This window comes from Camelus dromedarius, chromosome 1 (genome assembly GCF_036321535.1).
Source record: "Camelus dromedarius isolate mCamDro1 chromosome 1, mCamDro1.pat, whole genome shotgun sequence".
Lineage (NCBI taxonomy): Eukaryota > Metazoa > Chordata > Mammalia > Artiodactyla > Camelidae > Camelus > Camelus dromedarius.
The window spans coordinates 100973234-101000678 of NC_087436.1; the positions used below are offsets into that span (position 1 = coordinate 100973234).

General features: G+C 34.1%; 1 protein-coding gene across 9 annotated transcripts in view; it reads right to left on the bottom strand.

Moving 5' to 3' along the window:
- Nucleotides 1-27445, bottom strand: part of PCDH7 (protocadherin 7) — a 387708-nt gene that overhangs the window by 123178 nt on the left and 237085 nt on the right. The window contains exon 4 of one of the 9 annotated variants that reach the window (XM_064487585.1): nt 21704-21730. The exons of the other annotated variants lie outside the window; for them this stretch is intronic. Coding sequence (XP_064343655.1) covers nt 21704-21730 — 27 coding nt within the window. The remainder of the gene's footprint in view (nt 1-21703; nt 21731-27445) is intronic. 9 annotated transcript variants of the gene reach the window in all.

The following is a 27445-nucleotide window of genomic DNA, read 5'->3' on the forward strand; positions in this document are numbered from 1 at the left end:
ATATATATATATACATATATATATATATATATGTATATATATATATATATATATGATAGATTAAACAACAAGTTCATAGTGTATAGTATAGGGAACTATATTCAATATCTTGTAGTAACTTATGGTGAAAAAGAATATGAAAACAAATATATGTATGTTCATGTATGACTGAAGCATTGTGCTGTACACCAGAAATTGACACAACATTGTAAACTGACTATACGTCAATAAAAAATACATATATATGTATATATATGTGTATATATATATACACAAAAAATGTATACAGATCTCATTTATACCTGGAATCTAAAAACCAAAACAAACCAACAAAGCCACACAGAAACAAACTTACAGATACAGAGAGCAAAGTGGTGGTTGCCAGAGGGAAGGGCAGTGGAGAGTTGAGTGAAATGGGTGAAGCGGATTAAGGGGTAGAAAGTACTGGTTATAAAATAAATAAGCCACAGGGATGTAACAGACATCATAAGGAATGTAGTCAGTAATACCTCAGTAATTTTGTGTGGTGACAGATGGTTACTGGACTTGTCGTGGCCATCCTTTCATAATGTGTCTGATTGTGGGATCACTAAGTTGTACATCTGAAACTAACATAATATTCTGTGTCAACTATGCTTCAAAAAAAAATGAATAACATGTATACCAACATTAGAAAGTGTCTTAATTGTGTGGAAGGGAGAAAAGAAGGAAAAAAAGAAAAGAAAAAGGAAAAGTAATGGTCCCAAAACCTAGAATTCTATTAAAAGTATCATTTATTAGCCTATAATCCAAGACACTTTACCAGACATTTAACAAGCTTGGAAAGGAGCCAGATATCAGGAATAAAGATCCCTGTTGAATTTTACAAACAGACCAAGTTCCAAGAATATTGTCCATATTTCAATTGACATACTGAATAGAAAAGCAATTTGATGCACTTTCTTACAGCAGCACAGTTCTTTAATACCTTCGTATAAAATGGCTTAATGCATTTTTATCTTCCCATTTGATTTCTTTGATGAATAATCTAACAATACATTCCACATCTGCTACAAACTATGACCTATGGTTGCCCTTGTCAATGGAACCTAATGTCTCTATTTACCTTGACTTACTTTGACCATAATGATTAAAAGAGAGATATAAGAACCCACAAAATGATAATGGGCTTGATTTTTCTGTATAGGTTCAGGAGAGGTAGTAAGTCAGCTATTTGGATGAGAAAAAATATATTTCAACATAGTTATCAGGGGAAGGTAAGGGGATTGGCACTCAATTTCTATCATGTCCGTATAATTTGCTTGTTTCCAAACTACTCTAAAGGTTGGAATTACCATCCTAATCTTTTTCTTATTTAAATACAGAAAGAGAGAAATGAGGCTCAAAATGATCAAATTCCTTCTGCAACAGTTTTCTTTATTACTTCCTGTACATGCAGGGCTGATTAAGCATTCGTCTAGATGTCTTTTTTTCTTGAAACTATTACATCTATTTAAAGCATATGGCAAGAGTTTAAAACTAGGCAAGTTACTTTATGGTTAAATGTTCTCTCAGAAGGCTTCAGAATACTGATTTTACACTAGGTGGGACACAAATATATTTTTAATATAAAAGCACAAGTTCTGAGTTAGAGCCCTTTTGAAAATGTAATTTTGACTTCTAACTCATGGTGTCAAACACTAGAGATAATCAGATCAAGTTAAAGTTGATTCTTATTAATGTTCCTTGTTTCCCAATTCATTCAGGCCTGCTGCAATCATTAAGTAAAATGTTGCTTTTTAAAATGTTTTACTTATTTATTTATTGAAATAGCTCAGTTTTGAGGGGTCATTAGGTTTATTTATTTTTAATGGAGGTACTGGGGATTGAACCCAGGACCTTGTGTATCCTAAGCATGCATGCTACCACTGAGCTATACCGTCCTCCCTAAAATGCTGCTTTAAATTGCCTATTTTAACTTAAAAAAATAAAAAAGTAAAAGTTAAAGAATTACAAAAAGCGCAAAACAAGCAAACAGATTAAAAACTCCATTAGGTCTACACAAAAGAGGATTTGCACAAATATGTTCCTAATATTTAAATCTGTGATTTCCCTTGTTTCTAACTCTTTAAAAGAGTCCCACAGTAGAAAGGTCGGTTTGAGAAGCCAGAAAAATGCTTATATGATGCTCATCCAGGCATGAATTTCAAAACGCTCTCAGCTTTATAAATGTGAATGTGGATTGCTTTTGCTCTGACTGCATTTTTCTCAATACCATAAGGAGGACACTATTCTGAGTTTGAGGTTTATACCACAAGACATTTTTGAATTTTGCAGGCAAAAGAAACTGTTGGAGTCTTATGGTCCAGCAGGGAACACATTTTCCCCTCCTCTCCAGCATTTAATTCAAATGTGGCAAAACTAGTTTTATCTAAGCTCCCCCAAACATTCACCTTTAGCCCTATGTCAATTAAAAAAAAAAAAAGTTTGACCTCCTAAGAATTGCTTTCTGGAGTTTTACGAAAAAATTCATCTTTACCTCAGCAGTCAATGAATATCAAAGTTTTCAGTTCTGCCTTTATCATCTGCAGCAATATACTTCAGCAAAAAGCAAATATGGGGTTTGTTTCAGCATAAAGAAAATCTTTATGGCTAGTTAGTAAGAAAATTGGTCCAAAATTATTTTTTTGAAAATATCCCAATACATAATTGCTGTATAGACTGGGGATAGAGATGGTGTTGACATAGGAAAATAGTTCCTGATAACAATATAATTGAAAATTAATGACAAATCTTTAATTCTCAAAATATATCTAATTTAGTGATTTAAATTTTGCTCTATTAGAAGTTGCCAGAACTTTTTACCACATTGTTAGTGGTTTCTGTTGTAACTTCTGGCAGGTCTTGTGCAGAAATTGTGTATTATATTAACAAAAATATACAATGAAGTAAGCCAGAAAGAGAAAGAAAAATACCATATGACAGCACTTACATGTGGAATCTTAAAAAAAAAAGAAGCCAAACAAACTTACTTACAAAACAGAAAGACTCACAGACATAGAAAACAAATTTACGGTCACCAGCAGGGGAAGGGGGTGGAAGGGATAAATTGGGAGTTCGAGATTTGCAGATTCTAACTACTATATATAAAATAGATAAACAAGAAGTTTATTCTGTATAGCATAGGGAACTATATTCATTATCTTATAGTAACTTATGGTTAAAAAGAATATGAAAATGAATATATGTACGTTCCTATATGACTGAAGTATTGTGCTGTACACCAGAAATTGACACAGCATTGTAAACTGACTATACTTCAATTAAAACACGTATTAAAAAGAGAAAAATTATATACAATGTGTCTGTGTGTACCTTCAATTTTCATATTAATCAGTTTAGTTGCTTTCAACCAAAATAACAATATTTCTCTATTGACATCACAAACAGCTGCTTCGCTATTTCCACTAATTGGAGTGAGGTTTTCCTATGCCAAAACATGGAAGCAGGTGGAACAAATGGCCTAAAAAAAATGTTATCCTGCTACAGCGATACGTTTGGCAATCGACTACTTGAGTAGAGCTAATCTGCCATTTTAAAGCTACAAGATATTAGACAGACAATATTTCAGTGTTAATATTATTTTCTATTTTCATTACACAATTCAATTACATATTTAGTTATAACACATGGTATAGAAAATTGGATTCCTTTTCAATGTCTCTCATTCATATGTCACTTATTTTCCAAACGATCTCTGTATTTTGATTATTAAAGCACCTAGATTGAACTCTGTCATAGGTGCAGAAGGATTTGGTGTATTATTTGATGGAATGTAAAGCGTGGGCACCGTAGGTAATGGGCGAGGGACTTATCTAAAATTACATAACTCTGCAAATTTGAGAATACAGTGGAAAGAAGTTAAGAGCTGAGGTTGAAAATAGAAGAAATAAGAACTATGTTAGCTCAAGGGAAACTTTTTCCTCAAAATGACTTTTTGAAAGGATTTCCCTTAATATGAACTTTACTGAGCTGTGGAAAATGAAGAGAAGGATGGACAAAACAGAATGGCAATCTGTGGGTGTAGGAGTTACAATAATAAAACGTCCATTTGGTTTCAGGAAATAGGACAAAGAGGTTAAACAGGAATTTCAAAGGCTATTTTACAGCTGTTGTTCCTTAAAAGGAAACCCTGTAAATTAACAAGCAAAAGTCAGGAAGAGAAAGAAACACTAACATCCATTTAAAATTTTTGTAGTATTTATTTTCACCAGATTGCCCAGGAAATCTAGTTTAGAAGTAAGAATGCACATCCTGAGTGTTAATTCATGGATTTATAAAACAAACATTTGGACATGATCTGTGAGAATGTGATTTTTAAAAGTAAATCACTCAAGTTCACCAACTTAAACTCAGCCTGTTTTATGAAACATTTCCTAAGTTAGTCACTTGAATTCTACACTCTTTCACAAAAGCCAAAATTCAAATACTTTTCCCTAAGTAACATACTCACAAAAAAGGAGAGGGGCAGCTAAAGAATGTGTCTCAAAATCTGAATAAAACTAATAAAAGGAAGACACTCTTAGCACTTCTCTGGAATTTGATTTCTTTTTTTTTTTTCTCATAATTCATTTGACTAATGTACCTTTTCTCCTCTCCAGCTGCTGTGCAGAGTGTCTGCCTTCTGTCTCAATATCTCTGATCATCTGCCATCTCCCACAGGTAATTTTCTGTTTCTGTTTATTGTCAACTTTTCATGACATTCACCCCCACCCCTTGCAACTCTCACCCCATGTCCTACTGCAGTGATTAAGTTGTGCGTAAGAGTTGTGAGTAACAGGAAAGTTACTTTTATAATGGGGTTTCCAGGTACAGCGTGTTCAGGCAGTAAAAGAAAAGAAAGCCGATTCTGTAATTCACTTTTCAGTGAAGCTTCAAGGGTAATCACTATGTGGTTGCCTTTGAGACCTGAGGTCACATACAAAAGCTATTACAAATGATTTAATAAATACGTATTTAATTATTGAATCACATTAAGTGCACTATTTAATTTCCTTACCACAGATGGCATGCAATTACTAGATTTACTCAGGTTTCTCTAAGTAATTTCTACTAGCGTATATTGCTCTTTTTTCCCTCTAAAGTTGAAGAACTCTTTAGACAATTATTCCCAGAGTGTCCAAATATTTTTTTAAAAAGGAAAACAATAACAAGAGCAAAAAGCACATAAAACTACACCCTTTAGCAACTGCATCAAAACACACATAAATACTGAACAGCACTTTTAGGAAAAGTAGAAAATTAAAACTAAATTTCTAAAGTTCTTATTTTTATACTAAGATTTTTAAATTATTATTTTCTACTATGATAATCTCTGCAATACAGACAATGGACAAAAGCCTTCTTCTACACCAGATTTTCAGGAGGAAAATGAAGAATGAGAAGAGTTAGGAGAATTCTCCAAAATCACAGGCAGCCATTCGCTGCTACTGACGAACACTAAATACTGCTTGTATTGTCTATGCACTAAGCGTCAGGCAGTCTGCTGTTTCATCCTCCACAAAAGCCTGTGAGAGTGTTCCAATTGTTATCTCCATCTTACAGATGGGAAATTGAGACACAGAGTGATTAGGGAGTTTTCCAAATCATTCAGCTCATAATGTAGGAGAGAGATTCAGTCCACACAGTCACACTCTACCTTCAGTGCTAAACCGCTGTTACATCAGTACCCCACCTCTAAGCTGGTGTTTCACATATTCTTAGCTTTCCCCTAGGTGATTAGTAGGGCCTATTGATTATATCTGCTTTTTTTTAATCTACAAACAATAGTAGGCTATTAAAATAGCTATGTGTAATAGGACATTTCCCACCAGTTCTATAAGGTTCTGTTACTTCAGAAAAGTGAGTTAAGGTTCACGTTGTACATGGGTGCAACTCTGAAACTTTTCTGACATCTATTTGGATGCAATCTGAATTTTTAAAAAATTTAAACTAAGATTGTGCCTAAATTACATGTCTCCCTTTGGCTATAGCTACAAGGAGCCTCAGCTAATGTCTGCTGTTCAATTGCAATAGCTTCCGTTAACCACGGTCTTCTATAAATCCCCATCCTCCTCATTGGTTTTTGTTTTTGTTTTTGTTTTTTTAAAATTAGGTTAATCATTTTTAGTTCTGTTGTGTCTGTCCTTTAAAAATTTTTGTTAATAGCCTCAAATCCTTTTTGAAAGTGAGCTGATATATGAATAAATGTAAGTGAAATGTGTTACTTTTAAACTTCACAGGTGTCTATTAGCATAATGATTTTAATCTTGGGATGTGTAATGGATCCTTTTCTAAACAATTAATTACATTTAATTTAATGACTTGGAAAAATATGGCTAGTCCCTAATAATAATAGCCAGCACTTATAAAGCTCTTTGCGCCGGATACCAAGTATTTTTCATATATTACCTCATGTAGTTCTCATAACAACTAAATGAGATAGGTATTATTAACATCCCCACTTTGCATGTGAAGAATGATACTCAAGATTAACTTGACCAAGGTCACACTGCTAGAAAACGAAGCTGGACTGAAACGCAGGAAGTTAGAGTCCAGCTTGACCTGTTAACCACAACTCTGTATCAGCACCATCGACAGAACTTTCTGCAGTAGTAAAGCATGCTGGAAAATCATGGCTATTGTGACGAGGATCTAAATTTTTATTTTAATTAATTTAAAAATAGTAGCTGTACAGGTGTAATGGTTACCATGCTGGGCGGGGCAGCTAAACTGCTATATACAGCTATATATTCACCACGTTTTATTTTATAAAAACATATACATTGGGCCTGTTTCTGCTTCTACTGTAAAATGGTTAGAGTCCTTCATTTGATTTTTCAATGAAATAATGTTAACCAAACACAGTGACAAAAATCTTAAATCTTTGAAACTATGCTATGCTGATAACCTAAGAGTATGTTACTAGGGAGAAAGTCTTGTAAATCACTGCTTGCCTAGTTTAACTTTTTCCACATATGAAACCTGTTGTGAACTTGGTTTTTCCCTTTCAAAGCTGATCCTGTTGTGAAGAAAGGCCGGTTGTAACAACAGAGATGGACGCTTCCTCACGGGGGCAGACAGCTATCTCTCCCCGGCAAAGGTGGCTTTGCCTGGGGCACCTGCACTCAGGTGCGTTTCCTTCTCTCCACATCACTTTCAGTGTTAAGCCCTGTGACTAGGGTGAGACTCAGAGCCAATAAATGCTCCTAGCTTCCTGCAAACTTCCCATTAGAAGCAGTTCAAGCAGCACTTAGTTCCTCTTGGAAAAAGAAAAAAAGGAAAAGGAAACTTCAATAACAGATAAAAAAACTGACATCTGCGGAGCAATTTTACCAAGTTCTTTTACAAGATAAACCATCTGAAATTCAAGAAACCCTGCAAGCTGTAGGCCAAATAATTCTTCACATTCAAAAGGAGAAATAAAACTCAGAAATTTGACTTGCTGCATTGTCACAGAAATACGATTTCACACGGTGAAGTCGTCAGTGAAGATTTGGGGGATTTTCGTTCTGTTTTGCTTTTTTATGTTTCACTTTGACCCCTCCTTAGGACCTCAGGCCATCCCATGTGCCCTCAAGCTAGACTAACTGGTTTTCAGTGTTGTTTCAGCCACTAAACTGCAAAATCTTAGCATATTAATCACTCTAAACTGATTTCTCATCTTTAAAATGGGAATAAAATAGTTCTGATTTAAGACTGCTGAAAATACTGAGTTAATAGAAAGTACACCAAACAGTGCTTAGTATATAGTCAATGTTCAATATGTGTTAGACATTGTTATTGCTTTTATTATTCTTACTAATCTGTCCCACTCCTTGTTTTAGTATTGCCTCTACTTCAAAGTCTAGTGATAAAGGATACTCTGTCCTGCACTGGGAATTAGTTATCATCTGCATGCATGGCTTCTTCCCGTAATTTTTTTAAGGCCAAGTCTCTGTCCCATATTTATTTCTCTTTCTCTCCCTTTCCCCGCCCTCTCCTACAAACTTAGTATAATGCAGCACATAGACTATACTTACCAATTACGTATGAAATGAAATTAAATGTGTCTCCCCAATTTTTAATAGATGCCAGTTTCTTATAAATGGGAAAGATTTTCCCTAGCCACTAGAGGACCATGGGAAATGTGGTCCCAATAGCTATGAAGTAAATCTCTAAGGCCAAAAAAGAAGCTTTTCTCATTCAGAACCTTAGCAGGATTTGTATTCACCCTTCTGGGATCCAAATGAGTTTGAGGAAAATGGCTTTGTCTTGCTTACATAACCCAATAGGCTAGTGCTGGATCTGTACAAAAGGAAAGAAAATCTATTTCATTTAATGTCACTTAAGGTGAAGAAACTGGTTTAATATATTTTGTGAGCAATGAAAAATAATGAAGCTTAGAGCCAAGAGAGGAGTGTTGCAATTTCTAAAGAAAAAAAAAAATTTTAGCACTTTTTTTGGTGGTGAAATGTTTACTGTGTGGAAACTTCTGACAGAAAAACTTCTTGGTGAGTAAGCTAAAACTACTACTACTACGGCTCGAGATTTGCTTTGGACCTGTTCATTGTCCTTTACAGTAAATCTTTCAGTTGGAAAGTCTGCAAAGAAGAAAGAATCTAAAATAAACACATTTAAATGAAAGTATGCTTCTGGCTGGGACGCTGGGGGGTGATCAAGAAGCTTAAAACACACAAACACTTGGTGAGTATTTTAAAAGAAATTTTCAACAAGCATGATTTATTTTATTTTTCCAAACCAACTGTGCCTTTTCAAAGAGCGGCACGTGAATGAATAATGTGAAAACAGCTATTACTCTTAAAGGGATGCATTTAACTATGGAAGTGTTATGATTTAAGAGAAAGCCATCCACTCAGAGCAAAAGTTGAGACTAATTAAAATATATAAATTACTCTTCTGCTGACCTCAGGGAGAGAGGCGCAGGCTGGCGTCAGCACAAGCCGTGCTCTCAGCAGGAGAATTATGATTATAAATGGAACGGAGCTTCAGATATTACAGGAATGCACATGTCAAAATATTTGGGGCTATAACTATAGACAGAATCAATATAACAGACACAAGTGTCATTCTCCCCCTTGATTTTTCTATTAAGTTGAGCTGAGAATATCTCGAAGAATAATTATTTCATGCCACAGTTGCAGTAAAATTTGCATTAATCAGTAAAGCATAGGTTTATTTAAAGAAACCTGCTACTTTGGTGAAGTTTTGTTACTGGTTTTTAGTGTATTCTTCCAGTTTTCTTGGGTTATATCTCTATGCCTATTCAAATCATGGACCAGAAGCTAGTTTTGTTAGCATCCTTGCACAAATCCTGGCCTCTGTTCCTATGACCTAAGTAGAGCCTATAACTCTAGCAAACTTACTTAGGTCAATTTACTTTAAAAAAACAAAAAACAGTCTACATGAAATATAGGAATATTTTCAGTGGTTTTCAGCAGTGAAACCGTGCACATTGCTTCAAAGAGGAATCATCTGATTTGGAACTGTGTGAACCGGGGTAAAAGGCACATGGCACCTGAAGGCTTATCATTCTATCCCCTTGAGAGGCTACTATACCCCTAGATTTAAATTTTGACTGGAATCATGCCCGTTTTCCTTGTCTCTAGAGGTCAAATAAAGATTCTCTATTTTTGAGTTAATATATTTCAAGTATGTGCATTTATAATTATGTTGGTGATTCTCAGTTAGGGGAAAACAGCTAGATGTACAGCATTTGTGGGGTGGAGGAAGGGCTGTTTGCTATGGTTGTTTATAAAAGCAAAGCAGCGTGCTCTACATAGTGGAAGAAGCTATGTTCTATCATATTGGCTTAGCACACTTTTTCTTTTCCCCAGGAATTTATAATTAGTTTAAGAAGTACAGTCCAAGTGATGCTTTTGTTGTTACATTGTTGTGTACAATTGGTTAATTGGACTTCAATATTATACTTAAGAAAATAATGTTTACATTAATCATAGAAGTAGGGGTAAATATTTCTGTTCCCAACTTCAAATATAAACACGCTATTGGATTTTTCCCTTCATTTAGGCAACTATTCTCAACCATAAAAGTAGCAACAAAAGGTACTGTTCCAAATAGCTTCTCTATAATCAGACTTTGGCTCACTTATTCCTCACCTCATGATTTAATGGCTGTGTTAGTAGGCGTGCTTTTTAACTTCCTTTTAAAATGTAAATCCATGCTGGTAAATGTGTGTGTGAACTGGAATAGACTAGGAGTTTGTGGGTCCCTACAGATTTGAGAAAAAAAATATATGATGATCATCAAATGCATCAGGCAGGTAACTATACACATAAAAACCATCACATGATTAACAAGATTTGAGGTCTGATTCAGTAAAAGCGCTACTCATATATGTGAGTGTATTTGTACATTGATTATAAATAATATATATATATATACACATATATAAAACATGCTCTGTTACACTTATTCATTATGCATGGATAAGCATATGTTTAATGTTTTATGATACAAACTAAAATTTAAACTAATTTTAAAATATATTCTAAAGAAAATTTCAAAATCATATGTACAAATACACAATATTTGTCTTATTATTTTGTTTTTTGAATCAAAATATATTACCTGGTTTTGCTTAATTTAATATTTTTTAATGAGAACATAGGAGTCAGGCTGTGGAACATTTCATGGAATTTTTGTTTTAACCCACAGGCTTTTGTTACAAGTGGTTTAATATCTAGCCAACTTGCCCTTACTATAATCTTTGAAAATAGCTTCTATTCGTTTTAAGTAATTATTCAAGACACATTTTTACCATCAACTTACTTTTGTCCACACTACTACTGCTCACAACCCTAGTTTCACCATGTAATTAATGTATTTCCTGAAGTTTCCCCATCTTTATAAAAGTGTATATATAGTACATACGTAGACCTCAAAATACATAAAATACACCATCACAGTATAAAGATTAGTCAACACTGAAGGCAATGATAATGGTCGTTACCGCTGTACTAGACATAAGAACTACCTTCTAGGAATACACTATTTTCTCGTTCTAAACTCAGTTTCACTGGATTTTAAATAGATGGACCTTGTGCTGTTTCTTTTTCTTTTCTTTCTTTCTTTTTTCCTTGTGTCATATTTTGTTTGGGAGAAAGGAAGGGAGGGAGGGAGGCAAGGAGAATGAGAAGGAAAGAAAGATGGAAGATACTCGTAAGAGCAATGAATGCTGTGTCCTGCCATTTACTCTACCTCATCCTTTAACCTTTTCCTCATAAAAAACAGATAGCATCACTAAATCTTTTATCACATTAGCCAAATTTAAGCCCTCAGAAAATAATTTTTCAGGATCATAGCTATTTTAACTGCCTATCTTGGTGAAATAAGAATCAACTGGTTTGTTGTGTGTAAGATATAAGATTTTAGGAATATTATAAATGAAGTCTAATACATTCAGATATGAACCAGATGTCTATCTATATTTAGGGGCTTTCATATAGTGAGAGTGCCTTTGTTCCAAATTGAAAACCCCTTTTGTGTCTGAAAAGACACCCTACTAGTTGGAACACCTACTGGCATTATTTTCTAAATGTTAAAATTGACAGCAGACAGCTACTGCTGTTTTCTGTAATTCTGTAAAAATCTTTGCCCACTTCAGCCTTCTCAATTGCAAAGCTAGTCCAGATGGGACCATGAAATTTTTGCAGCAAGTTCTACAGCACATAATTTTGTTCAATAAAGTTATTATGCCACACACAGCTGTATACTGCCATATAAATGAGCACATGTGCAATAGAGTGCTTGTATTATAAGTTTTATAAGACTAAAATTGAGATTATGCAGCCATACACAATAATTTATTTGAAACATCAACATGTGCCTTGCTCTAGGGTTACACAAATGGTGCCATTTCTTTTCCAAGAGAAAACGTTTGTCATTTAATACTCAGTATTAACACAAATGTTTTCCTCAGAATTATAATCTAAATTAGGTGCTTTAAAATAAATCAATATATCATTAACTTCTTACTTGAACATATTAGATCTATAGAGGAATCAATTCTCCCTAACAATGGTGAAAGAACCTAATCACTCTCTAAATTTGGTTTTAATTAGCATCATCTGCATTAATTGGTGTAGCTGATAGCAAAACATTACAGTGCATTGCCATTTTATATTTGAAATGTAATATATCTTTTGGTCCCAAGTCTCTCCAAAGGAAACTTAGCCACTTTTTCTGCCATGCCTTGGTAAATATTTTCAGTTATATTGCTCAAGCATTTTCTCTCGGAAACTGACTCTGTGAGGCTATATTAGGAATGTACTATTCAAATAAATTTCCAAGTAACTATTTGGTCTTGATTTCTTCTGCAAGGCTGAGAATATCCTGAGAAATATTTTTCTCTCTCCTCCATCTTCATTCCCCCTAATTCACTAATGCTCAGTCAGATTTTTGGGTTTTGCCAAGGAAATGCTGTGTAATTAGCAAACAGCTGAGAAGGGAGAAAGGAATTTACCATTTATACTGTGTTATGTTTTGCACACATTATTTTTTCACAATAATTATGAAATATAGGCAATATTTCCTAGTGGGGAAAAATAAAAAAAAAAGAAACACAAATAAAAACCTAGAACTCTGAGAAGTGACTTTCCATAGGTAACAGAACTAGTGTTTAATAGCTGGGCAGTGTTACAGATGTTCTAGGCTGTAGCCATAGTTCAGGTCCTCTGACCCTCAGTCCAAGGCTCTTTCCTCAAAACCACACGTTCTAATGGTGTTCCATTATCTATCCAGGCTCCTTCTCTGTAGAGGAAAACTACTAATTAATAAGTCTCTGGTTCAATGAAATTGGTCTAACCAAGACCAATGCCTAACATTTGACCAGAGACCTATATATATATATATATATATATATATATATATATATATATATATATTTTTTTTTTTTTTTTGTAATGACCGCTTCTTTGACAATTAAATATTTTCAAAAGTATCCTTTTTGGACTAACCTAATTCTCATCTCATATATCCTATCTCATATAATGATACCACTTTCCCCACTGAGTTGCCTATAATATAAATTTAACAGCTCCTGATTCCTCCATCCTCTCTACCCCAAGTCTAATTAATTGTTTAATTCTATTTTAACTCTGAAAATACATCTTTAAGGCTTTGTCTTCAAATATTAATGTGCCTCAGATTCCCTGGAAGACTTGTTAAAACATGAGTAGCTGGAGGTCATAAACATGTTTACCGCCTTGGTTGTGGTGATGGTGTATGTCCAAACTTAACAACATGTTGAACATGTGCAATTTTTTGTACGTCAGTAACACCCAAATTAAGCTAAAATAAAAACAGGTTGCTGGATCCCGCATCAGAGTTTTTGATTCAATAAGTCTGCGATGGAGCCCCGGACAATCAGCATTTTCAGTAAGTTGCCCAGTGATGACAATGCATCTGATCTGAGGACCACATTTTGAGAAGCACTAGTCTAGTGCATCCTTTCACTCCTGGTCCATAACTATTGCATCATGCTCGCCTCCTGCCTTGGACAGACAACCACAGAAAACATCAGTCATCACCTTTCCCATCCCCATCCACTCTCCTGTACAATTTTAATAAGTAAAAAACACAAGTCCGATAAAATTATCCAACTAACTAACATCTCTTGAATCTCTCCAATAGTATGCCACTAGCCAGAGAGCAAGAAAATCACCTTCGCCATATAGTGTTCATCTACCACACTCTTCTGTTTGCTCAGGCTGTTTCCCTTGCATAAAACGCTTGCCTTAATCTCAATCTGTCCAACTCCTACTTAACTTCCAAAGTCTATTTCAAAGGTCATGTATTTTGTGTGAAATATGTCTAAGATATCCCTGGCAAAGTTCAAAATGCCCTGCTGTGATTTCCTATTGTGCTTGGTGCTAGTGCAATCAAATCTTTCATTATATTGTATTTAATTATCACTTTTGGTCCCTTTGGGGGTTTATTTTTGTGTGCCTAATTCTCCACTAAAAGAGACATTTTAAGTAACTTCAGGTACTTTATGATTATTTCTGCTCACACCCAGCAAAAAAAATTAGAAGAAGAAACAGAAAATGTGTTTGGTTTGCTGACTTTCCTTTATTAAGTGCTCCTTAAAAATGTCTTGATCACAAATATGTCACTCAGCATATATTATCACCTCTAACCTGCTATGTTAATGCAGAGTGGTGCTGAGGAAAGAGTTCAACATTATCTGTATGGGTTTAGAAAAACAACTTGTGTAGGCATGTGTCTCTGAGATACAAATGTCTAAATCGATAGACTGTAATTTTTGTGTAATTTAAATCACTATCTTTAAATATACACAGACTTTATCTTGATAAATGCCTCAGGATTTGGCCCGCCTTCCCCCTCAGCTTTCAGGATTTTACCTGATACATGAATATTTGAAATTTGCTACCCCTTACATTTGTATTTTCTAAATATAGACATAATCTAAACTCTAAATCTATTAAAACATATCTCCTATACTAAATGCATTTTGAAACGTCACAAAAGCTTCATCCAAGCTGGGATTGAAATTATTATGGACTAAGTATATAGCAAAAATCCTTTCCTTCCATATAACAAATTTTTACTAATGTTACTTATATAATTTTAAAAATAACTAATTAGAAAATGAAAAAACTATGATATCAATTATGGAATTATAAAATAAATTTATTTTATCTTCCTCAAGCATTTGATTTTATTATATTTATCTTTAGCTGATATATTTTCCCGTAAAAATTACCTACATGAAAATAATGTGTAAAGCTTTCAGAAGTAAAGTTGATTTTAATTGCTCTGGTATGAACAAAAAAAAAAAAAAGAAGAAAGAAAATATGCAGCATGTATTTAAATCATCATGTTTAGAGTTCACTGATTTTATTGTTACATCTCTGTGGCAGTTAGTAGCCAATTTAGCTTTGTCCAATAGACAGGATAAATTAATAGTTTTCTAAGTCTAGTCAAACCATTTTCATTGCTGAAAAGAAGAAAGCAATTTAAATATTGCAATGGGGAGTATAATATGTTAAAAGATGGGTTTCATTTAAGGCCATGGATTATAACCTTTGGAAGAGTCTTTGAATCATTTTGTGCAAAACTGCAGCAGGCAAATTCTGACCCCTAAGCACCGCTCATCAATTACCTTATAAGTAAGCTTTGTTAGCCCCCAATATTATACCAGCCAACATGAAACTGTGTCTAACCCACTATACTTTAAAAACAAGACTGAGTTTTTCCAGTTATCTGACAAGGTGAAAAGATGTCACAAACTGCTGCTGTGCTCCTACTGGTTCTTGGGGAACCCACTTTCCAGTCTCAGAAGCATGTCCCAAGATAATCTCAAAAGGTCTGAGCAGGTGTGCTAAACTAACAAAATCTCTTGGAGAGGCAGAGAAGTACTTTGCCTCTTTCCTTTATTTGGCTTTGTTTCAAAGCCTTTTCTTTTTCATGAAAGTTCTACTCCTTCTATCCATGCTGACAAATGTGCTCACCCGCTGGAATTCACAGTCCCTTCTGATACTGCTGTGGTGCCAGTCATTAATCTAGCTGAGGGACGAAGCAAATTACTCCAAAGGCTGAGGAGTTCTCCCTAATTAGACCCACCTACAGACAATGAACAACTTAGTTTTCCTATGTTATCATGTGCTGGCCTTTGGCTATGAGTATTTGGGTGAGACAAAAACTATCTGGAGCTTTTATGAGACTTAAAATGATAAGTAGTACCAAAAGGAAAATGATGAAAAACATTTAATTTTTTTGGTGTGAAATGGAGAGAAAAATGAAAGAAAGAAAGAAAGAGGTGGGGAGAGAGGGAGGGAGAGAAGAAGGAAGAAATATTTTATATATAAATTTTATATATTTATGTATTACATTAAAGATAAACATAAGTATACACACTGTGGTAGGCAGGATAGTGGATGCCCAAAGATGTCTGCATCCGAATCTCAGGAACCTTCGCACATTTTAGGTTAATGGCAAGGGGAGGCTTAAAGTGGCAGATCACTTGACCTTGAAATAGGAAGATTATCCTGGATTATCTAGATGGACCTAACCATAGGGTCCTTATAAGTGGAAGAAGGAGGGAGGCAGAGAGAACTGGAGAGATGACAGTCTCAGAAGTATTTGTCCCATGTTGCTTTGAAGATGAAACAATGAGGTCACTAGCAAAAGAATGTGCGAAGAAAAGGCAAAAAAGGGATTCTACCCTAGAGCCTCCAAAAGGAATACAGCCTTCCTGATACTTTGATTTTTGCCCAGTGAGCTCCACTCTGGACTTCTGATGTCCAGAACTGTAAGATAGTAAATTTGTCTTGTTTAAAGCCACTAAGTTTGTGTTAAAATTCATTAAAGCAGCAATAGAAAAGAAACATACACATACATACACTTGCTTCATTGTTTATCTCTAAACTACAGAACTTCTCTTTTGTGTTGAAGGATAAACGCTATCTACATCAATACCAATAGGAATATATAATTCAAATCATGTGTAAGCCACCATAAACATAGTTAAAAATATCCTTGTGACTATATTTAAAAAAAAAAGAAACAAGTGACATTGACTCTAATGATGTGTTTTATTCAACCCAAAATATCTAAGATATTTTGGTATCAATATAGAATCAATATGGAATTATTAATGAGATGTTTTACATTCTTTTTATTTGTACTAAGCCTTCTAAATCTGATCTCTGTGTTACAGCACAACTCAATTTGGACTAGCCACGTAATAATCGCTCAATTGTCATAACTGGCTAGTGGCTGCTGTATTGGGCGATACAAATCTAAATATTAAGATGCCTTAGTATTCTAAAGTCAATTTTGGGATGGCTTTGAATATATCTATGTGATTAAAAAACTCTAATATTAATATTGTATCTGTTTTTAATAAAGAACAGTGATTTCTTTATATATTTCAAAGTGTACATACTTTGACTTCATCAAGACATTGCACAAACAGTCCAAACATAAACACAAAAACGTAAATGTTAACAGGACCATCTCAACCTATGAACTGTTTTCAAATAACTAAGTAGCAATGTATGATATTTACATATGTTTCACGCATTTAGGTGGGTATGTCCGAAAGCCGATCTTTGAGTCTCACACAAATTTGTTTTTTATCATCTTTCCCAATTTGAATTTCCTTTTACCTACTCTGTTTTCACTCTTAAAAGCTAGGAATCAAAGTTTTCTAGTGCAAAACAAGCTACAGTATAATGAGTTCACTTCTTTACATCTTTTCTGAACAGCTGCTTATTCATATCACAGCGTAGCTGCTCCAAAGCTGTCACGGGTCATGGTGTCTGCTCAGATAAGAAGCTGAAATAGCCAGAGTATTGCACGTGAAAACACAGGTACATCAGACCATCATCTCCCAGGCTAGCTAAATTCTACAGATTTCCAATTGCTTATAATTTGCAATAATCTACATAAACTGCACAGTTTGTTCTTAACGAGATTTAAATAGACATTTTATGGAAAGATAATAAGTAAATGTAGCCTATGAGAATTGATAATTCTGAGAATTTTTATTTCAACCTAAGCGGGTAGTAGGATTTTTTCCCCGTTATGCTTGTTTTTCTAAATAGAGCTGATACTTCTACCAGAATTTTAAGTAAGTATACTGATGTTTGAAAATATCAACTAGGCAGTCAACACAGTCTTTTTCACTACCTATGTATAAATTCTATCCAAATAGCTACCAACCTAGCTTTTTTGTTTTTTAACTTTTCTAGTTTCCAGACTCACACATTAGTGGGATGTTATAAACCATGAACATACACCTATACAGAGCCACCCTCTTCTAAACATTTGGTGGGCATCGTAGCAGTTTTGTTTTTCACTTTAATTTTATCCCAATCTTCTATTGAATTTACATTGAACTAAATCTTCCAAACTTAAACTTCTTTTTTTTAAGGGTCATCACTATTTGGCAAAAACCTTAAATTGATGGTGTTCTTCAAAACTGTTAAAATATTTTCTTTCCTGTAAAAAATATAAAAAATAAACCTACAAATTCTTTTTCCTCTGACCTGGCTTTAATTTGCTTTTCTTATAAGGCTGTAAAAAAAACCTGAGACAGTATAGCTGATGCCCAGATGTGGGCATACTACTTTTTGACAATTGTCTAATACTTATGTTAGGAACAGGCTTTCCTTACAATTAACAAAGTTTTATGCTTTATAATGATGTTATTCATCATCATTATTATCAGTCTCCATGTATCTTGCCACTCCAATGGTTCCTTCCCTCTCCATTTCCATTCAGTCTAGTTTATAGGTGCATTAGACTCACAGGCACATACCTCACTTTGGTAAGGGAAAACACTATAATCCGATTGCAAAGTATGTGAACACTTTGTTACTTAGATTTACTTAAAAAAATAATGGCAAGTACAGTATCCACCCACAAAGGATCTCCTAATGGGAAATGCAGAAACTAGGGTCAGAAGCAGCATAGACTGGCACACAGTTCCACTCCTCCACCTTTACATTCAGCTGAAGTGACAGGAAGTGAACATCTTAGGAAGGGCAGTTTGATGCCTGGGGACTGTTTGCCAAAAAAAGAGTGGGATAATTGCCCTCACCGAGCCTTGACATTAATGATAGTAGTTGGGGGACTGAGGATGAAGAACTTACTATACGTATTTTAGTGTTAGTCATTTTTTTTCCCATTACAGTTGGTAGTGTCAGGTCCTTCCCTTTCAGCTGATGTCATTTGTAAGATCATAGATTGAAGGCCTCTCAAATGACAAGAATCTTTCCCTAACTTTGGCTGTAATAAAGAAATTGGCCCCATCTGAAAACCAACAGGTACATGGCTCCACAGTTTCACTATTCAAGAGCAAAAGCTAGAAGCTCAATGATACTATTTTCAAGTGTTAAAAGAAGCATCTACTTTCCTTGGAATGATTCTTTTAACACTTGAAAATAGTACCATTTTCCCCGAAGTGTTTAAGATTCTTGTTATACTGAGATATTCTGCAAGATCACGCTATATCTTTGTGTAGTCAGTGGAGAAGAAAGTACTAAAACCCATCGGCACTGTCTGTGTTCAGCTGGGTTGGGGATTATCCATTATCAGCCCCATAAAAGAAACAAAGTTCATTCTGACACCTTTATTCATATGCAGCATTAGGAATGAGACTGGCTGACATGCTGACATTTACTGAAATAACACTATGAGAGAAGTACAATGCTCTGTGCTTTGTAGTACTAGCTCATTTAATCTCCACCACAATGCTACAACATATGAAGCATTCTTACCTTAACCCATGGAGCAAATGAGGACTTAAGAAGCTCAGTTATTTGCTCAAGATCACTCAGCTGGTCACAGAACTAGAACTTAATCCCATGTCTTTTTGACTTCAAAGCCATGACCTTAACCATCACACCAGGGAAGTGTTAAGGCAATGGCTAATTTCTGTAACAATTTTTATATATGTTTATTGAAATTCCAGTAATAAAGAAAATTATATATATAATTAATATGTAAATTGTATATATACACGCATATACATATGTCTGTAATTCTAACTTGCAAGATACATTTTAATTATATTCAGTGAAGGAGTAGTTGAAAACTACAGAAGCCAAGATAAGTTACATGAAATTAACAAAAGGAATAATGAACCTTCAAAAGAATGATGGCCAGTTTAATTCTTTGGGGTCTACTTCAAAGGCTAAATTGAAAATAGTTTATCTTTGTCTTTTAAAATGAAATGAGAACTTGAGTATCCAAATCTGTACTGTGCAATATGGTAACCACTAGCCAAATGGGGCTATTGAAGTTTAAATGAAGAGTGAATAAAATTTTTAAAAATCAGTTCCTGTCACATGAGCACTGATCTGAATGGAACTAAGGCCTGACAAAGCAATGCTTTTGTCAAGGATGTTCTACACTAGTTCTCTCCCCTTGTACAGTCTCCGTCCCCTTTCTCTCTCTCACAACCCTGCACTCCAAATAAGATAGACCATTTGTCATTTCCACGTTATTTGTAAAGGATCCAGTGGACAAGTTGTCTGTTTACATGAAAATGAAGATTGGCAAAATAAGAACTGATATTAAGACTGGAGGGTGAGAAGTAGGACTCAGTTTCCTTTTAACATGAGCCAATGGTATATTTCAGGAGGTAAAATTTAAGACATAACATTTCATTGGCGACTTCAGTGCTTCCAGGAAGAGGAAGAGTCTTCAAACAGACAGCTTTTTGAAAAGTATGACATCTGAATTAAAAGAACTAGTGTGAGGTGAGAAAGAGATGAAGAGATGAAGAAAGCAATGAACATTTACATCTATAAAACCTCTTTTTTAAAGTGAGAAAAATAGAATGCCTTCTGTCCTTACTATATCCAACCCCTATTTTCTTCATTACATATGTAAAGAATTTTAGATAGTTTTTATACTCATTATGGAAACAAGAAGATGGAATTATTACACTTAACAATTTCCATAATTAACTTTAAAGGAGTTTGCACTTTCAAAATAGGAGGTTGAGCAAGATGGTAATTTAGATTGTGAGCCCATTAAGAAATGGGCTCGCGTTATGCTTTGCCCCATTTTCAGTCCTTGAAAACAGTTTCAGTGATAAAGACTAGTATCAGTGACATCATTATTTTTAGTAGCATTAATGATTTCCATAATCACAATACCATTTACCAACTTCAGTAATAAGACTATTGGGTTTTATAAGTGGTTTGCTCAAGTCTATTCAATACCTATTTAATAAGGCTTTACCCATGGTAGATTGACTTAAATTCTTTTAAAACTTCACATTGTATATAAAAGGACACATTTGTAAAAGAAATTTTGAAAAAGAAATTTGTGACTAATTCAAAAAAAGAAAACTGGTTTTTTGGAGGCACTGATTAAAAAGTCAGAATCTTTTCTTTTTCTTCCACACATGGAGGTTAAGAATATTTATGTCAAAGCCATACCATTCTGGAATTAAAGTTGTTATCATGTTGAAAAAATTTCTACACCATACATACACAAAATAATGTTTATATATATTATATATGTATACATTATATATGTATATGTAATACATATAAACATTGTCCCACTTCTTTGAAGCTATTACTGTATACTTTTTTCCTCCCTAAATTCACAAATTGTGAATTTCCCCAAGTGGGGAATAGTCAAATGCTTGATCTTATTTAATGACTACATTGCACAAAAAGTTCTATTACAATTTTAAAGAGAATCAACCAGTCAGTGTTCAGTATTTAATCCTTAATGTAATTAATTTTATATATGATCCATCAGCCTATTAATCTCTATTCGTCAACATTCTAACCTAGTTAATCTCTGCCTTCTATATTCATATGCCACATACATTATTGAGAATCTTTTAAAAAAATCAGCAGTATGTGCATACCTTCTAAAACATTTTTTCTAGTCACATCTTGAGGAAAAACTTTTGATAATTTGATAAAGTAATGATTGATCCAAATCTCTCAATCTCTCTCCTCTTTTTTTAAATCAAAATTTTTTTTTTTTTTTTTTTTGGTCTGACGAGGGATAATATGCAGGAACTGTACATGGCCCTCATTCAATCATTAGCTACTCTTGTGTTTTACTTCCTTAGCTTGGTTGTGGATATCTAACACACTGGGTGGCCTCCAAAACATTGCTCAGAAGTGTGCTGTGCCTTTATAAGTACTGCTTATTCTTTTAGTACCTGCAGTTCCTTGGAATGGTGCGGCACCTGTAAAAGGTTAACGAGCATAGAGACTTTCAGGCATAAAGCAAATTACAGACAGACAGACACAGGCATTTCATTGATAAACTGACAAGCGACATGCACGCTGCAGGCACACTACAGGTGGCAGTTATTACTGCTGCTCCCCCATTGGGAGTATCTTATAGATCATGGATAGACATATATATTTATTTTTCAATATGGTGAGATACCATTTTCAAATACTATTTTAAAAAGAGGGAAAAATTGTTTTTCAACACTTTTTAGGTATACTTAGCTTGAGTTGCAACAAGATATTTATATCATCCTTTTTGTTACAGGTCATTAGAAATCTCTTCAATGTCATCAAATAAATCAATTAAATAAATCTTTTTTTTTTAAAGGCTCATTCTTTCTTTTTTAAAAAGCCTGATCCACTGCCATCCAAAAAGTATTGAATTCACAATTCAGCCACCTTGTCATCACTGTATTTGATAAACATCTTTACTGCTAAAAATAAATCATTGTCTAAATCATCTGCAAGAAATATTTTAAATAGATTCAAACCATCTGAGCTATTAAGTAAAGTGAGGACTTTCTGATGAACTCAAATTTTTATAAAGGACCAAGCTGTCAGGTTTCCTAAAAAATCCTAAATTATTTGTCTTCAAAATTGCATTCATGGCTCTATTAGAATCATCAAGCATTAATGTACATGCATTAATACTACCATCCTTGCAGAGGGCCTGCAGAGAAAGAGTTCTTCCATTCCCAGTTTCATTTTTTAAACAATCTCTTGCTATTTTTGTAGCACTCAACACTAATACAGAAGTAATCAAATTAGCATTAGCGGTTCATGTTGCAAACTTCAGTTTGTATTGCTACCACATCAAAGTGAAAATATTTGCATATCAAAAGTAAAAGAGGTGGGATTTAAATTAATTTCATGTCTTAAACAAAATTAAGTAGGCCTTGATGGTAAATTAAATGATAAATAGTTCACAAATACCAAAATTGAATATATTTATTTTTCTCTTTAAAAAATCCCAAGGCCTGTGTACTAAATGTTAATGAAATATGAATATTAGAAAAAGAATGGAATATGACAGTGCATATGGAAAATGTTGGGTTTCTCATATTCTGAGAATTCTGTTTAACTTTCCTTCAGACTATCGTGTTTACAACTGTTTGTAACTCAGCGTATGTAGGTGGTAATTCTACCAATCATCTCTCTCTCTCTCACTCTAACATATTATAATATATTGAAACTAATTATCAGTATGTTACCATGGAGGGAAATGTAGCGGCTTTGATACACTTGTAGGCATAATCATGCCAAAACAATGTGATTTCCAAAAAAAAAAAAATGCATTCCTCCTTTTATCACATGCTATTTTTGTGCGTTCCCTCTGCTTATCACAATGATTAATGTTTTAATATTCTTTTCTTATGTGGTGATTCATATGGCCAAACTGGGAGAAACACACAATTTTTATAAATGGATAGTTTCATGTAACCACCATGTCCGTGTGCTTCCCAGGGGATAGAAGCTGTTTTCAACTCTGCAAATTTGGCCTTTATAGTAATTTACATTTCTGCTTTAGCTCAGCCTCACCCTGACAGTGACCTAGTGAATGACCACCATTTGCAATATAATGCCCTCCCTAGACATTAAATATCCCCTCATGTACCTGGGCACATTATGTTCCTTTCTCTCTTGGTACACACTTCTGAACTGCCTGTTATGAGAACTATTCCCTAGGTCATGAGTATACAACTATGTACTGATATTTTTTTTTTTTATTTATTTATTTATTTATTTATTTATTTATTTATTTATTTATTTATTTATTTATTTATTTATTTTTGTATTCCAACTAACATTTAAACTAAAACATGTTCCTATGGTACTATCTTGCTTCAAGATATTTCTAAACTATAAAAGAATTAAGTATATTCAGACTATTTTACCCTTTAATCTTATATGTGTATCTGGAAAAGAAAGAAAATGCTATTTTATGAGCCATTCTCATGATTTTAAACTACATAATTGGAGAAAGAAAAGTGACAAAATTTCCCAGAGATACTATAAATAGTATCCACCATATTTTATAGCCACTAAGTGGGCAGCATGGAACTAATCTAACATCCATTCTTGGAAACTTTTAAGGTATTAGTCAGGTGCCCTTACAGAAAAGGCATACCAGGAAGAGATAAACAAGAAAAATAAAGGATTTTCAAGTGGAAACTTGGGACAAAGTAGATATAGTTTATTACCTTCACCTAATGTTTAAATGTCAAGGGATCTGGAAGTTAATTACATGATATTCCAGTAAAGTATGCTGGCACAAGGATGAGTATTACATACACTTATTAATTAAAGACTTCTTATCCTTGGATTAAGTTTTGTTGCTGTTGTTTTCTGTTTGCTTTTCCCTGTGAGTTGGAAAAGAGGAAGATTTTGGAGTCAGACAGAAGAATAACATTGAATAGCTTCTCCATCATAAAATCATAAAGGAAAGGACTAAGGGAAAAGTCACTCTCTCTAACTACAATCTATGAAACTGTCATTTCCACGTAGGTGTGAATATCACAATGTGCTGTGGAATACTGTGCCCAAAGACAAAGATATTTTCAACTGCATTCTGAAGATACTAGAATACTTTTAAATTTTAGATAGGGGAAATTGAGTTGTACAAAGATCACCTTTGTCATTGTTCAACCATTTCTTCATAGTGAGATTATAGTCATTATTTTTTTGGCAGAGGAGCAAGTAAAATGGGAATTGTCTATACATTTCTCACAAGTTTTGCTTTGCAGATTTGATATAATATCTATATAACAGTGAATCATTTGATTATCTAAAGTGGAGATAGTGTTTTTTTGTTTGTTTGTTTGTATGCTTTAAGAAAGGCCCTTGTAACTACAGTCCCTCTTCATAGGAAATAATAATTTTCTTCTCAGAAATACATGAACTTAATTTTTTAAAAAGACAAAAAGTGACCTTTTGGGAAGACAGGACAGAGATCTGAATATTAATGTAATCAGTGGTTGTCATTTAGAACACAAGGAGAAATCAGCTGCAGGCCAAAAGAAACTTCAACTTAGATGTTTACGACTCAATAGAAATTACTAGCAGAAGGAAAATTTCGAGTAAGAAAAAAAGTCTCTATTCGTGGATTAAACTTTCCCTGTTTTTAAGAAAGATTAAAAATACTCATCTCAAGACTCTAAACTAGTCCAGGTGGAAAGTAGGATGTTTTTCAAGATGATTCTCACATAGGATGAGGCTTTGATTCAAGAAGGTCACAGCAGTTAGTATATCCTTGGATTATGACATGTTGCATAGAAAACTATTGTAGTCTATTGCAGAATCAGAAAGTGGTAGCACATCTGTTTTGTTGATGTTGTTCCTTTAAAACTACAAAAATCTGAAGAAATAAAACTAGGTGAAAGGAGAGTGGAGGATTTAAGGTTATAGAGTTCAAATCTTCCTTTTACAGGTAACACTGGAGCGTAAAGGGACAGTGGTTTTCTCAAGGTCACACATTCTGCAGCAAAGCCAGGATTAAATCACAAGTTTACAAATTCCAAGAATTGAGAGTTGTGCTTATTGAGAGTAAGTTGAAGGAAAATCAACTGAGAACTGATGAAGATCCAGTCTATGGCAGATACCATGAGACATGCTTCATAGATAGTTTCTAATCTCACCCCAATCCAGTTCAGGAGGTTATGGATTTTACTAATGTTCCAAATGAGAATGCTGAATATCAGAAAGGCTAGGTCAATTGCCCAAGGTCACAAAGCTTGTAAGTTGATTGAATAGTTACCACTAAAATCCAAAGCATTCTCTTCTGCCGTGTTCTTTCCATTTTCCATGTTAAAAGAACTAAAATTGAAAGCCTGTTCTATAACCAAACTAGCATAAAATAGTGTGTGTTGAGGTAATGAGGGTGGTGATTTATAATGCTTCCTGAAGAAGGATCCAAATATAAATTCAGTAAATACTTAGCTCTGAGGGGAATTTCTCTTCACACATATTTATGTTCGTCATGGCTGGCTTTCTTTCTCTTTCTAATATGAGCATTTTGTTTGGATTTAACGTATCTTTGCCACATTCTTGGATTGTCTTTATTGCCTGTGGAGATTCTTCATTGCCTTAGAAAGTAGAAAACTTTCTTAGAAACTTAGAAAGTAGTTGCCTTTAGATGTGACTCATAAGGACCCACAAATAATTTTTAGAATTCCATACTGGCAGGCAATTTTCTCTTGGATACAAGTCTAACTATTAAGTTTTACTCTGACTGTATTCTTTCTCTGCGACACCAATTATCTAATATCGAAGATTCCAGAACCATGGCCTTTTAGACCTAGTTGAAAAGACCTATAACGTTTGTCAGTCCAACTCCCTTATGTTGATGCGTGAAAAAACTGAAGACCTGAGAAATAAAATTGGATGGAAAAAAATTACCAAGGAATAGAAGATTCATGACCAAATCTAGAATTTGTAACTAATGCTCTTTCCATACATTCTCACAACGGTAGTGGTAGACAAACATTCCCCTGGCGAACAGTCCCAGATGTTTAAAGATGAGAAATGAAGGCTGGCCTTTATCCAAGAAGGCCGTTTTGAAGTCTCTTCTGTTTCAGTGTAGCCTCCGGTTATGATGCAAGAACTTATATTAAAACTAACCTGTGAGTATTGATCTCTCCCTTCAGTTCACCTTTACCTAATTCATAGGACGGTTGTGCGATTATATTTTTGGATTTTTACATATTTTTGATAATTAATGTATTTGAATGTAGAATGTGTTTTACTGATTCCTTTAGTCCTCTAGCTCTGTAAACAATGAACACAGTTGTTTTTCTTTCAAGTCCATCAATCTCAGTACTGTACATCCTAGTGTAAGATCATTACTTACTAGAGTAAGAAGCCTTAGAAGTAGAGGCAGTCTCATGAATTTACTACCAAACAATGTGGAATGCTTTTTTTTTGTTAAATTCGCACAAAGACTTTCTTCAACTCAGTGGTGTGGGGCACTATGACAGCACAGAGTATCAACAGACAAACGGAACTAGACTGTTACAATGCTATTATTGGTATTTATAGCAGCCCTAGCGCTCTTGATAAATGAAGCCACATTAATTAGTTTCAGGATCTTATTCTCACTTTGGCATATCCACTAGCACTTCTGAACATGCAATTAAAATATTTCAAAATGTCACTTATGTTTCCATTCTACAAGAAATGCATACTGATGATGGCCACTTGATTTGTACCAGGCCACATACATTTAGAAAAAAAATTTGTTAACATTTTAGGGGTTAAGAAATCTTTCCTCCACTGCTTGCAATAAAATCTGATGAAAACCAGAACTATCAAGGATCATGCACATGTATAATGATACCATTTTTCTGAGTATGAAATATTTCTGATTATATATATATATATTTCAAGGCCCATTCCTGGTAAGTTTGCTTTCCTTTTATTTTGGAAAATATAAATTCAGTGAAGATTTTGAATGATAATCAGTGAAAATAATGGCTTTTTTGACATCCCATAAGTTAAATTAGCTCACTGTTAAATAAATAGCATAGCTGATTTGAAAGTTAGATGGTAACTGATGCATTGACTTTAAAATAAATTAGCATTCCCTCTTAAATTCTGGGAGACTGGTTTTCGTCTTCGTCCAGTGGACACCAGAAACTCTTTGGTTCATGCTAAGTACGGTTTAAAATAAA